The 14659-nt window shown below is 38.8% G+C and overlaps 1 protein-coding gene across 1 annotated transcript; it reads right to left on the bottom strand.

Moving 5' to 3' along the window:
• Positions 1-2582: 2582 nt before the first annotated feature.
• On the bottom strand, positions 2583-13639 carry LOC138618682 (cytokine-dependent hematopoietic cell linker-like). Its single transcript, XM_069694595.1, has 17 exons — positions 13523-13639; positions 10423-10463; positions 8089-8242; positions 6952-7004; positions 6799-6853; positions 5263-5313; positions 5131-5174; positions 5029-5039; positions 4853-4936; positions 4622-4643; positions 4347-4368; positions 4178-4256; positions 3993-4009; positions 3822-3916; positions 3625-3702; positions 3210-3365; positions 2583-3117 (listed from the first exon to the last, which is right to left on the bottom strand). The coding sequence occupies exons 2-17, from the start codon at positions 10423-10425 to the stop codon at positions 2965-2967; spliced, it is 1077 nt and encodes a 358-aa protein (XP_069550696.1). The 5' UTR covers positions 10426-10463; positions 13523-13639; the 3' UTR covers positions 2583-2964.
• Positions 13640-14659: the final 1020 nt, after the last annotated feature.

Raw genomic sequence — 14659 nt, 5'->3', positions numbered from 1 at the left:
GGCCGATATCGGCGATAAACTTAAAAAAACGTTTGGGACTTCGTCGCTCGTGGTTTCTGCGAGGCCGGCGTTAAAAGGCTCAAATTTGGACTATTCCTAGACCTCTCACGATTGTTACATAATCCCCTGATTGCAGTTATTTGAGCCGACCGCAGTCATATTACGTGATTGTTAATATCGCTTCCATTAATCTGTAAAAAAAAAAAAGAAAAGAAGAAGCTGAGTGCAACTATCATTTCCCAATGTTTAAGGTTCTAAAATGTGATCAGGCTTTTACTATATTGGTGATATAAAATGGATCAGAAAAAGAAAAATCCTGAATCACAATTATTTGCATGACATGTAATAGTCAACTAAAATGTCACGAGTGCGACACGGTCCTCTTCCTACTAGTCCGGACACGGAGATGCATTAAAAGAAGAGCTTAATGAAGGTTTCTTTCTATTCTAACTCAAACAGAAGGCAGCAAGAACACAAGTCTGAAACAACAATTGTGTATTTTTTTTATTTTATTATACAGTCTCGTGTCAATTATCGTACAACTGTTTTGACAAGTGTTTAACTTATTTTACTTTACAGCCCTAGAAATGAGCTATTTTGAAAAATCCTGTCGGACCTCACTTCCTGAGGCGGTTTTTATTTTCTCTTCAAATAACTTTGAGACAGATAAAAGCAACCCAGACTGGTTTATTACTGTAATAGAAAAGAAAAAAAAAAGCCATGTGCTGTTTTTTTTTTGTTTTTTTTTTTTTTTGCATTTTCCTTCCGTGAAGATGCTCAATGCCTGTGGAGATCCTTTGAGCACCTAAAAGCTGTTGTATATTTTTCATAAACATCAACCAAACTCCTGTCCTGATATTTTGCAGATCTGTTTCTCTTCTTACGACAGCATTACGACACCTGTGTGTTCTTGTTTATAATATAACCATCACGTGCGAGGACGCCGAGGCCTATACGTTTATAGGTGTCGGTTGCCTCCAGCTTATATTGTGTACATACGTCTTAAGTCACGTTCAGATTTTACTGTGTATATACCTATAAATATAAAATGTGATAACTGGTGTTCGTACTCGGTAGAGAAAGGCGTCTTCTGCATCAACCCGATGCGGTTTTACTCTCGTTACACTGCAGTGTCTAAAGCTGCTGTGAAGCCTTTGTTACATGTCATTCTTTTCAAGTTGTTTCCGAATGCTTTCCTTTGCCAAGAAACTCCCTTCTCATCCGTGTGAGAATTAGTCAAGTGTTTTATGGTTTAATTCCATTTGCAGTGTTCATTATCATTGTGATCCATGCTTTTATAATAACATTTGTGTAACTCCTCTTTTTTCTATTAAAAACAACGTAAATATGTTCAACTTTGATGGTCTACTCCTCTTTGTTCAGCAGAGGTCATGACGTGACGTTTTCTTGATCAGCACAAAACCTTTCTTAAGGTTACATTTTTTTTTTCTTTGTTTACAGCGGCCATTTTGATTTGTTCTGAAACAAACAGCGCAGGTGTTCCCGATAATGTTAATTATGTTTGTACTCGTCAACAAAGCAGGTTCCTGTAAACCACAGCAGCTCAACGGACTTCAGCGAATAACATGTCCGAAACATCTTGAGAAGAAATTGGTCACGGTAGATTACAACGACGAGGGTTAATTAGACTGTTAGACGAGGCTGAAAATGAACTGACCTAAATAGACTTTTCATTTAGATTCATGTTAACGGTCAAGAAAAACAATCCTGCTTCAGTCTGGCTGGTGGTTGTTAAAATTGTACACCTACTTACAGCGCTACGTGTACAATTTTTTTTTTTTTTTGAGGTATCTAGTTATTTCCATTTTAATAATTAGTTCTTAAATCACATGTTACAGAAATCATGCGGTCCTCAAACTTAAAGAGACCCTGTTCATAAACTGCAAACCGTCCTCGTTCATTCAGGTCGGTGTTTTACGTCCCACCGGAAGGCCTCCCAACACCCGGCTGACCAGATGAACAACGTGGAGAAACCCCGCCCGGACTCCCTGCTCATTGTTCTTGGGGAGGTGGGGATTTATTTATTTATTTTTTAACAGAAGCAAAAACCTCAGCCACGAACTTCCCAAATACAGACAGCTGCGTTACGTGTCCCTCCAGAGACAATAACACCACTGCTGTACGGGTACGCGGGACGCATTTCGCCCCGTTCCCCGTGCAACATCGTGCATCAGTTTTTGTGAGGGCATGTGTGTGTGCGCCGACGCAACAACAACAACAACAACAACAAACGGTAAAAAAAACCCACCTCCATCACAGGACTAAATGACCACAGACCCGTCACCCTGACGTCTGTAGCCATGAAGTCTTTTGAAAGACTGGTGTTGGCCCACCTGAAGGACACTGCAGGGCACCTGCTGGACCCCCAGCAGGTGCAAAACAAACAAATAATAATCATGCTGACTATTTTATCATTTTGATTTAGCCGCCTACATCCCACTTTGTTTGCATGCTTCCCGGTTCTAATGGAATAAAATATGGCTGAAAACCATGAAAACATTCAGCTTGATCAACAACAAAAAAGGACAAAATAAGAATTGCAAAGTATTTTTGTACTCAATGTGTAGTTTATTTGTTAGAAATTTTTTTATCGTAATTGAATTTATATACCAAGAAAACAATGACAAATACTCTGCTTTTATTGTGACATATGTGTTTGCTGTTTTTATATGTAGATAATCTTTGTTTATTGGAGTTGTTGGTACAAGAAAAATATATCATGAAGGTTTGGTTTTGAACTCTTTGTAACAAAAATAAAAACAACTGATAACAGTTAATGGGATTATCCAAATAATTATTCATCGCAGTTATAAATGATGTTCGGTTCTGATCAACACAATTGTATGCAAAGTAATTTTTCCTAACATGATAAAAAAAAAAATTATAATACACAGCAGGATGTGAGGAACCAGATGGGATTGAACAGATTATCTTTTGCTTTTGTTATTGTAGCAGCTGGTCAACATCCCTTTTTGTTACTGGACATGTCAGCACACAGTTTTCTGGACATTTGTTTGCGGGCATATTTCTGAGACTGATGAGTACTATTGGAAATATGGAGTGGAACTTGATGATGTCTGCCACAGAGTCAAACATCTGAGGAGAAACAGAAAGGAAGTGAGTTACAGTGAATGTAATGCCGGAGAAGGGCGTTTGTCAAACTGTCTCTTAGGCGCTCGTCCACTCACGTCATTCGAACGTTGTCCCGTTCCCAGGGCGAACTTGCTCGTGCTCTCGATGTACCGAATCTTTACATTATAGACTTTCTTCTCGTGATACACAACCAGTACCAAGGGTTCACTGCTGGTGTTGATGGAGCAGTCTCGTATCAAAAACGCTCCGTCCTACTCAGGAATTGTGAAAAGAAGAAGGCATGGTTAAGACAGTCGCATAATAATCTGTAAAACCACAACCTGTTGTTTGGTTTTTGTAGCTTGCTTGTTTGCTGGTGTACTTGTGTGTTTTGAACACAGCCAGGCTAACTGTTTCCCCCTGTTTCCAGTCTTTGTTTGAAGATTGAGTGAGTGTGTTTTTCATAACATCAAACTAAGCTTCGACCATATTCAGGTACATCGGGTACATTTCGCATTCATTTTGAGGTACCTTGTTCACCAGGTGTAAGGCGTGCTCGGCATCTGCTCGACTGCAAGCTCCGACATACCAGTCCCCCTCGCAGTAGGTCTGCCATACAGTTCAGTGATCAATGACTTTCACAGCCACTCAATATCATGTGGTGAAAGAGCAGATATTATTCTGCATTATATGACGAATTTGAATTGATTATGTAGCAGCTTGTTTACCTGTTGAGGCTTTTCTATCGGAGCAAAGTCGTGCAGGTCAAAGTCTTCTTTAGTCTGCGGCCACTCATGGTGATGACGTTTTGATGGCACCCTTTCTTTAAATACACGGTAATGTTGATTTATTTCATCATTAACTGTAATCAAAAAAATATTGCTCTCTAACATACTTACCAAGATTTAGTTGTGATCTAAATAAAGGAAGGAAAAAGCACATTTAAATCAGACGTGATGTAACGTGACGTCCTGAAAAGCCTGAGAAATATTACATTTCATTTCATTTAGCTGACGCTTTTGTCCAAAGCGACTTACAATAAGTGCATTTCAACCATGACATATACGTGAAATATAAGTCTCACCTGTTTTCTAGGATGTGAGTCTCCAAATCCAAAGAATGTCTGTGACTGTTCTCTGAAACACTTTCAGCACTGTGTGCACCTAAAAATACATTCAACAAAATCGCATATAGGAAGATGATTTTCTACAAAATAGGATATTCATTAACTCTTTAGTTTTATTTTACCTTACCTTTTGTGTAACTGAATTCTCCCTGTTAGAAACATTAAAAAGACATGAAACAAAAATTACTTTTTTTTGTTTTTACTGCAAGTTAAAAGATAAATTAGGTGGAAAAATATATAATTTGTGAAATTATAATGATAATATCACTTCTGAAAGGGCTGATTGATAATATATTTCCAGAAAAACATTATTATTTATTATTTCGGGGTTACAGGAGTCACCGTGATTTTAAGACACTAAATAGATTTTCTAAGTTATTATTAAAATAGTTCTCCTCTTACTTTTTTTGTTGTCCACTGTTGTCTAATGAAATAAAAAAAAAAAAAAAAGAACATATGAACATGTCAATATGCTTTGTGAATAAAGCCTTTTCTGTGATTATTTTTCCAACCAGCAGATGGTGTCACTGCCACACTGTACAAACTGTACTGTGCAGTCATGCAAGTTCTCTGAAGCAACATTGAAGACTTATTAGGACTACCTGCTTTCCGGGACAGTAAAACTGTACTCACTCTCTCCTGCAGGGTTCATTGAGAAGCATTCCAGCCATGTGATTAGTCAACTCCAAGGTGAAGGGCGAAGAGGATGGAGAATGCCTGGAGGAGCACAGACGAAAGCCGTGAGTCCACCCATCACCCGTTTCAACCCAACAAAGAATAACCAGAGTAGCGAGAGAAAAAAAAATTACCTGTGTGAGTGCTGTGAGGAAAGAAAGAGAGGAAAGTGATCTGAGTTTCAATCAACACGATTTATAGACACAAAATAAGTTTGCCTTGTTGTACATGTCTCAGGTGTTTACCGGCTCTCCTGGCTGCACAGGTGGGAACTTCTTTTCTGTAAATGAAACGTGAATATTTGAGATGTTTTTGTGACCCTGAGAGAGAAGTTTTTTTTTTTTTTTTTAGTTATTCAGATGTGTTACCTGGTTTGGCCTTTCGTCTGCTGGGCTTCAGGTTTCTGTTCACAGCGGGCCCTAAAAAAAGGCGGATGTGAAAAGTAAGCACTGACTGGCAGTTTTAAGCGATCGATTCTTTCGGGAAACATTCAGCTTTTATCCAATTTAAAAGGAAATAATGCACTCTACTATATTTATGCATGGCTGATAGTGGTTACTTGGCAGGTTTTACATTATTTTAAGATGTTTAGAGCTTTTTTTTTTTTTGAAGTTACAACAGAGAGTCATTAATCTGGTGTGAAGATAAGCAACTGTAGTGTTACACGCTTCAATGTATTGAGGTCAGTAGCTGTAACCCCCGTCAGTAAAAGATCTTGTATTTTTCATTGTGGTCTGACAGCATATACCAATACGCTTTAATACTCAGGTTGTTTGGAGGTGTGTTTCTGGTCACGTGACAAACGCTGAATTCAATATCAACTTGTTTTTTTTTAATTTATTCTTTGATCTTAAGCAACAATTGAAGAAAATCAAATATCCGTGTCTACAGATAATAGTTGGTTGATTGTGTTTACTAGCAGCCGGGCATCACAACAAACCCATCGGTTCACTACAGAGGATACTGTGTCAGTGTTTTGCCTCGCCCCAGTGAGAAAAGTACACGCACACATGACCGGGGTCAAAGAGGGAGGTCATGTGACGGAGGTCGTGCGAGGTCATTTGACAAAGCACAAAAGTACTAAAGTCTGAGTAGAAAGGTAGGTCAGGGGTGGTTGGACGGGTTCAAACACAGGACTTATAACCTGGAGACAGGAGTTCAAGTCTGTGAGAAAACAACATGGTTTATCCTTAAAGAAATCCTTTTCTAACCCTGATTACATGGATTCATGGATTTGTTTTCTTAAACCGAAAATATAGGTTTTTCACAAGTGGTTTTCACAGTGTGATGTGAAGGGTGCATTACATGTTTTTTGCATGATACAGAGTTATCACTATAGTTTTGAACTTAACTGCAGAATACAGGAGATTTATCATAGATATTTTCCTGAAAACAAAGGTTTGAACAATGCAGTAATTGTGCAGTAAAATCAATTCACTGTGCTAAAAAAAACAACCCTGCCAACATGGATGACGATTCTCAGTGTTTTCAGTATTATTAGCAACTCTTTCATATTCCACACGGCCATTTAATTGAATGTTAACTATATGTATGTATTAAATTATACTGCTTTAGTGACCCAATGTACCTTTTTCTGAGCAGCAGCCAATAGCCGAGAAGAGAAAAGTCATAAAGTCAGTGACAAGACTCAATAATATCTGTCTAAACTTTGCTAATTTTAGCTCATATGTGCCACCATATGCTACTTGTACCAGACCAACACAGTCTGCAATAGCAAGGCCTCTGCAGAAACTGTGCGCTTATGTATTTAACTTATTTATTTGATATATATATTTTCCGAAAGTTACATAATTCCCTTAGATTTGAGCTTCTCCCACGATTACTTTGACACGTCTGCACCACAATCATCACATTTCTAATCATGCCATGTTTTGAAACTTTACCTGACATGTGTACGGTTCTTCTGGGTGGTAATCTGGGAAGGATGTCAGAGTTACCCTGATTGAGTGAAGAGCACAGCGAAGTGTAGAGTACAGACCGCAGAGAAGTTCAGCTGGAATAGTACATTCATTAAAGAGCAACAAAAGAAACCTTACAGTGGAGGCTGATGAAAGGCTCTGAGCAGACGTTGACCGCACAAGATCCCTGTCTTGAAAGCAAAAAAGAAACTGTGATGGCCACACTTTGATCAGTAATGCTACAAGTTTCAGTTCCACTGTTAGTTGACACTTGAAACACTCTTTGAGTTTGTATCATTCTCCTAAGTCGGTCGATGCCGGTCCCAGTAGTGCACTGCGGAGGCAGACTGTATTGATTACAGAGGGAAAATACTCAGAGTGTGAACAAATTTAAAAGCCACATTCAGTATGAAGTTGTCGACGTGCAGCTGTGAGGCCCCTGGCTGTGGGCCACATCCATGCAGGAGAGTAAAGGGAGTCTGTTCACACTACACGCTTTCCTCTCCTCCCCTTCGGCTCCTGGATAATTGTAATCTCCCGCAGTCTGACTCAGCCAACAGATGGCCCTGGAGACCCACTGGCAGATCATGCTCACTCAGCGTGAGCTCTCTCTCACATCCACGCTGCTTTCATTCTCACCACAGTCTGCAGTGGAGTTGTTGTTTTTTTCTATTTTTTGTATTTCTCTTGCACTTCATTCAGCTTCATTCTAATTATATTCACTGGAGTTTTTCTGTGTAGGAAAGTGAAACATACTCAGCCTCATTGTGTCAGCTAAAGTGCACTTTAGAGTTTGTACAAGTTTGGGACTTAATAGTTTATTTCTATGGTTTTGGATGTGAATATGACACTATATTTATGAAATAGATGTATTGTATTTGCATATATTTGGGGAGAAGTGAAAGACAGGTGGATTGATGTTCATTAAAGGTCAGCTTGACTGCCTACAGATGGACAGAGTTACTCACTTCACGTCTCGGCCCACCGAGGGTTTAAAACAAACTAAAATAATAATAAAGCAAATGGAGCCTCGGGTTAACTTGTGCAATAAAAATAATGTTTAGTTTCACAGGTTTTGATTTTGGGATACAAAATAACGTGCCTTTTTAAAGTGAGACTTAAAGTCAACAGTAACTCATGAAACCAAAACCAGAACACAAATTTCATTGAAACTCGATTCTAATACTAAAATCTAAACAACCCAAACGGGAAGTGAAACAAAAGTGAAAAACGAAGATGAGCAAGTGGTAAGTGTATCATGGTTTCCTTCTCTACCTGCGTACGTTCTCTCATCATCTATGGGCTTCGCAGGAAGTATGCGCACGTTGAACACTTCCACGTGGTCGTCCACCACGTCGTACTCGGGCTCCGTCACATTGTTATAGTTACCACATTGTCGAGCTCTTTTCCTGTCGGCCGTGCTGCGATTCTGCGAAGAGAAAATTGCAGCTTTGTAATACATGAACACGCTTCAGTGTACAAAAACAAGGAAATCCGTAGGGTCAGCATTTTTTTTTGCTTTTGCTTCTTTACATCAGCCGATTTATACAGAATACATTCTGAGTAGATGGTTTTAAGATTCTGTACGTATACCACGCTGATAAGCAAAAGGAAGTTATTTGGAGGTGTTGCAACATAACCCGCTGCTCGTCTCCGAGAGTTTTCCTTTTTAAAGCGTCTCTCTTTACAGACCCACACATTTACAGTCAGAGAAAAAAGTGACAGTGCGTGACACGCTGGTAAAGCACAAGCTTTGTCTATTTCTGATTTGATGGCATATGACGCAAAGTGCATTGGGACCGTTATGTGCACCTTTGGCGAAGCTGTGGAAAAAAAAAAAAAAAAAAAAAGGTGCGGGTGAGATGAATACATTATCAGTGGGTGCATTAATCACACCCAATCACACCAGTGTGTCTCATTCAATTTAAAAGCTGTTTGCTCCACATCACAACTGGTTTGTCTGTAATGAGGAGGAGAGTCCGCACTGACTTCCACCCCACCTCCTGGAGGAAATGGATGTTTGTGTTCAGCGGGTGCAGTGTCACCATATGGCATGTATGTAACACTCAACATGACTATTTCACCACAGGAAGGAAATTCCAGTTTATGTAGCTGCAGCACATTTATTGTTCTGAGGAGATTGTGTGAATTTTTTTTTTTTTTTGGAAGGGACAATTAGATGAGAGTGCCTCAACAAACTGAGCAATGATAACGCGGTCTCATTGAGATTTAGACAGCACGGCAATTATTATGATATCTGATTTAACGAGGCAAAATAGGTTAAAAACATAATTATGTCCATCTAACAAAAACAACAATTTTGAGTTTTAGTTCAGTTCTGTGACATGTTTTTGTACTTTGGTTCCTTTTTTTTTTTTTTTTTTTTTATGATGTTGAATTTCTACAGAATTTCTTTATGAAGTCATTGATAGAGTTTAATTAACTTTAACACAACATTTTGCACAATTGCACCATTTTTGGCTGTACATACGCCTTAAACTGTATATATGTAGGTCTATCTATATCTGTTTCTGCGTGTGTATGTTGAGAACAAGGACAATGGGAATCAAATTCCTGGTATGTATAAACATAACTGGCCAATAAAGCTGATTCTGAGTCTGATTTGAATCCAAACAGAGTTCAGCCGGAGCTGACTGTTGTATTGATTTGAAAAGATCTGCTGTATCTGATCCCTCCCTGGGACCAACACCTGCAGTCTGCACATGCCTATAACGATCGAAGCGGTTCATTCATATATCTTACAGGTACGTGTGGATGATAAACACTGGTATAGAACTTTCAATGAACCCACTACAGCCTCTAGTCATACTTGCGTCACTGCATTTTAGATGGAAATTCTGACATACAGGAAAATGGACGTAAACCGACAGAGGGCTATTTTAGCTAATAAAAAAGCATCCAAGAAAACACTTAAAACTGCGTGTTATTGTTCTTTGCTGCATTTCTGAGAAGCGTCGTCAGCTGAAGACGTTTGAAGAAGTACATCGTAAAAAGCATCTGAAGATAACAGCCAGTTTCCACAAAGCACAAAGTAAACACAGTATACAAAGATTAAGAGTGTGAGTTTTCTACAGAGAAATATGCATGTCTTATTCATAACCAAAATAAGACATTTATGTGGAATGAAAAACAACTACAGCTTTTACAGCCTTACGTCATAGACCTATAATAGAGATGTATTGAACTGAAGTAATGTCTTACAATCTGAACACAGGTCGGTGACAGTGACTATAACTCTCCCTCAAATGACATAATGCATATTAATCTAATCAGCCTCTATGAATTTTAGAGAAGATTACTGTATACATTCATTAGACTAAATCAATATTTCATAATTTAACTACAAAATGAATATTAATGCAACAAAAACAACTTTTGTAAATTCCAGTGAAAATACAGACAAGAATCATCGCCTGCTCTGTGTTGTTTTTACTCCGCACTAACAATGACAGAGCAGAATCTCCCTCTTTGCTCATTTCTGTGCTAAAAGGTAATTACACAGGGGGCTGCAGGCTCACAAAGTTCCCCCTGGGAACGTTCATGTGGAACCAGCGGGGAAACGCTGCGGACGCGAGCGCCATAACTCACCATTATAACAGCAGACTCATGGCTGTTCCCTCTCTCTGCAGCTAACGAGGGGGCGAAAACAAAAATGAAAAAACATCATTAGTTGGGTGTTCTGCTGAAGAATGTGGCCTTCCAACCCAGTTTGTCCTTGGACTTTTCTTCCTCAGCAGCCAACACACGCAGAAGAACGAGGTCTTTATATAAACCAAAACAGAGCTGTTGGTGGCCTCCTGCTGTTTTCAGGTTTCACTCCGTTTTTGTTGGCGGTCTGAATTATATTTGTAACATTTCATATTTACAACATTAATTTAGTGTGAAACTTTTTTTTTTTATATTGAAAGGTTTATTATTTTATTTTCCTCCAGGAACACGTTGTCTTTCTAATGCAATTATATTTACATGTTCATATTAAAAAGAACTGCTTCTTGGTTAAATCTAACTTTAGATGAACACTATACTTACAAAATATATATATATATTTATTTTTTAATAAAAAAGGAATATAATTCTAAAATCAGTTGCACAATGCTCGTAGTGACGAACATCACCGAAGATATAAGAAATGGTTCACTAGAATATTCATGCTTATATCAATGTTCAGCCAGGTCATCTAATGTCAATAAAAATGGATGCTGGTCTCGTTCTGAGGAATGAAAATGTCGTGTACAGTTGTAGCTGATCCGGGCAATCATGTAATATTTAAGATTTATGCTGTTCGATATTGTCGTGCCTCACAACACAACCCATCAGATTCCTAAAGGGTCAAAGGAGACACTTGTGCAAAAATTGTAACAGTAGGAGTTATAATTGGAATAATAGTTAATTAAACTTCTTTTGAATTTCTGAGAGGTGCAATCCAGCATCATCAGCATAATAATAATAATAATAATAATAATAATAATAATAATAATAATATATAATAATAATAATAATAATATATATAAGAAACAATGCTGCGCTGGACAATTACGTGACTGTAAGGAAACATAACACAGAATTTTGGTTAAAGACAGAATGATCAACACTGTGTTTAAATGTGGCACTTGGTTGGTTAAGCACGACCAACGTACTGTAAAGAACATCAGCAATATCAAAATATTGATCTAAAATACCATCTCTGTTGGTGAAGGGAGTGGTGCTGGTTACCACCATTGTTTTTACAATACTTATCTTAAGTTCAGTCAGTTGACGGTTGACCTCGAGGGAAATTACAAATTCATCCCAAAATACTCCGAAAATTAAAGTGACAACACCTGCAGATCATGACAACACCAAAATTTAGCTATGAAATGAGAAAACTTTTAACATGGGGATCCTCTGACCCTTAAACACTAACTAACCTGAATACAGGCAGGGTGAATGGGACCGGCCACTTCATGGCTCAAATTTAACGATCTGTACTGTGCATCTTTTAAAAGCATAGAGCTTTGCGATTGAGCGGCGTCAACCATTTTAAGATACCAAGACCACAGAGACAACAGTTCCGTATTTTGTAATACGAGTGTACACAAAGCTAAAAGGTGTTTTGTTGAATTTGCTGTCATCGATAGGGGCATATTCTTATTGAATCACTATAGAAGGGTCCGATGAATAAAAATGTTCCCAAGCTTTTAGTGGTTTTTAATAAAAGGGGGAGGTTAAGGTTGGGTGTCAGAGTGCAGAGAAAGTGTCAGACTTTAGGTACTCCACAATGTGAGGAATATGAGAAAGACAGTACTGACATTGTTCAGATTTTGTTTGGTCACATTCAGTAAGTTAGTAAGTGCTGCCGTGTTAGACGCTCCAGATCAAATGGACAGAAATGAAGTGCAACAACAAAGCAACTGAAGGGCTAAAAAATGGCCGCTACACTTTGACTTTCACATGAGTTGTGTTGCTGCACTGACACAGAGACACGGGTCTTCACCACAAATCATCGCCTTTTGAGCTTTTTAAAAAAACAACAACACAGTGCATCAATTTTAAAATCATATTTCCAGGGAGCGAGGCATGAAGAGAAGGAGAAACAGAGTCAGGACTAATCCACCACACTGTGATTGACAGGTTTTGATCTTTAAATCCATTTGGCTGTGAAGGAGAAGAAAACAGGAAGCAGGAAGGAAAACCTAACCCAAAATAGAAGGACATTTTAGCAAGGCCCAGGGATTGTGAACATGCCAGCAGACATCACAGGCTACCAACTAGCAGCACACAGACGGGGGGGGGGGGGGAGTCAAACTCAGTTTTGGATTTGTCACTGTGGTCCAACTCTCAGTGGGGCTCTCTGACTACTTTGCAGAGTTTACTGGGCCATGGGAAGAGGGGTGGGATGAGATGTATGAAGGGGAAGGAGATTAGATACATGGAGCTGGCATCTGAGGTTGAGCAGTTAGTCCGGAAAATAAACTTCTGCCCCATGGAAATTGGGTGCAGAGGATTTGTGGCAACTCAAACCACCAGACGACTTCGGGATTTGTGACCTGGCTTCGCTACGGCCGTCAAGAAAGCATCAGCGGCAGAGAGCGAGAGAGGGCTCAGAGAAACACTATCAGCAGGCTCAGACCAGGATACACTGTCGATATTAGGATTGTCATAAAATGTCATTCACTATTGTTGATTATAATCGGTATTGGTGTTGACATACATGTTTATGTATCGAGGCCCCAATTTAAGCATCTTTTCAAAAAAAAAAACTGCTCAACAAAAAGTTTTTACAATTTTTATTTTAAAATGTACGTGAATTATGTGAATGTTTCTAAGGAAACTAATTATTGTTGTGCTTTAAAACCTTCCTGTTGTCCTCGGGTCTTTTGTGACTAATTTGCAAAACCATTTTGGGTCGCGAAAGACCCGAGGACAACAGGAAGGTTAACTATTATGTAGAGTGTATTTATTGTAGCATGAGATGCAATTCAATTTACCAACACCACCTCCATATAAAATAAAACGTCATTGCAATTGCAAGCAACTAGAGGCTTGTTTTTGAATTATAATTGAAGTGAGATTCTCATTTTTTTTGCTGAAAACCAGAGCTTTCATTTTACTTTACAGAAAAACCTTTCTGCCTCTCCGGTCTGCCGTAGCTTTTATACACTAACAAAGACAGAATTTGAAAGTAGGAAACTATTTAAAAGTCACCTACCTTTTCCGAAGACGTGCACAGCGAGTGCGCCAGCATCAGTGGGTGTCCGGCAATTTCTGCCTGCTTGGTTTGTGTTTTGGTTACAGAAAAAAAGCGTCTGCAGTTTTTCTTCCCTCCTGTAAATACACAGAAACACTTCTGTTGCTTCAACTGAGGCTGTCAGAGTTAAGCAGCCCACTGCAGCAACTTAAAATAACTTCCTGTGCGGTGAATAGCTGGCCTATAACCTGAGGACTGCGCTGCTTTAGACAATAAAAGGGCTGTTGGTGGAGGGCTTTGTCTTGTGCATCTGTGCTCTGATTTGACTTCATGTAGAAAGACGTCAGTTTAGCGAAGAAACAAAACATTTTGCGAATGCATTGTTTGTAAAACTGGAATTTTTTTAGTTTTTTCACATTTGTCTTTAACTTCTGCTGAAATTTTTTGCCAAATGAAAAATCAGAAATGTTTCCTGTGTCGAGCTTTTGTCTTTCAAAGTCGACACTTCAAAGCACAAAGTTTCCACGTACAAGCTCTTTGACTGTATTCAAAGTCCAACCCCGGACCATTTCCTCGCTAAATCAAGGTTAAATGAATCCGCTACTGTGATAAGTATTTCTGTTCATTTGAGCAGGAACATACTGACATTTCAACAGCTGCTCTGCCAAGTGCCAAAGGAAGCAGGGTGACATTTACTGTTGTCAACATCACCATCTGCCTTCATCTCTGTATCAAACATGAAGGTGAAACCAAATCGTAATTTTTCAGTCAAGATTAACCTTTCAAAGGAAGATTTCACTTCAGTGTTTTATTTTTTATTTTGAAGCATAAACACTTAGAAAAGCGTCTGCCATCAAGGTTTTACTTAGAAAACACAGCTCACACGAGTTTTCGGTCACATCTTCAGCACTCACAGCTTCATGGTTACATGTTATGCACAAGTTATAATTTAGACGGAAAGAGACTTTAAACTTGAGCCAGTCCAGGAAGATTTGTGAGTGATGTTCTGCTTAAAAGCCTTTTTCTCTTACCCTCAAAAAACGGTGGCCTCAGCACTTACTTAACTTTTGGGCCACTCAGTCCGAAGATTGTAGTGTTAAAGGGGAACTCTTGTTATTAGAAGATGAGCTTAATTTCTGTTGTTCTGGCCATGTGTTG

The sequence above is a fragment of the Brachyistius frenatus genome, unplaced genomic scaffold (assembly GCF_029030835.1).
Source record: "Brachyistius frenatus isolate BFR_SWC_R1_liver_20210118 unplaced genomic scaffold, ASM2903083v1 Contig_17, whole genome shotgun sequence".
Classification (NCBI taxonomy): Eukaryota; Metazoa; Chordata; class Actinopteri; family Embiotocidae; genus Brachyistius; species Brachyistius frenatus.
The sequence above is the reverse complement of the archived record's forward strand: the minus strand, read 5'-3'. Positions and strand labels throughout refer to the sequence as shown.

What these genes read in the sequence shown, in the direction of transcription:
- LOC138618682 (XM_069694595.1), bottom strand. An exon ending in AGAATTCAGTTACACAAAAG is followed by an intron (nt 4,257 to 4,346) that starts GTAAGGTAAAAT and finishes ATGTATTTTTAG; the next exon opens with GTGCACACAGTGCTGAAAGT. An exon ending in CGGGACAACGTTCGAATGAC is followed by an intron (nt 3,118 to 3,209) that starts GTGAGTGGACGA and finishes GTTTCTCCTCAG; the next exon opens with ATGTTTGACTCTGTGGCAGA.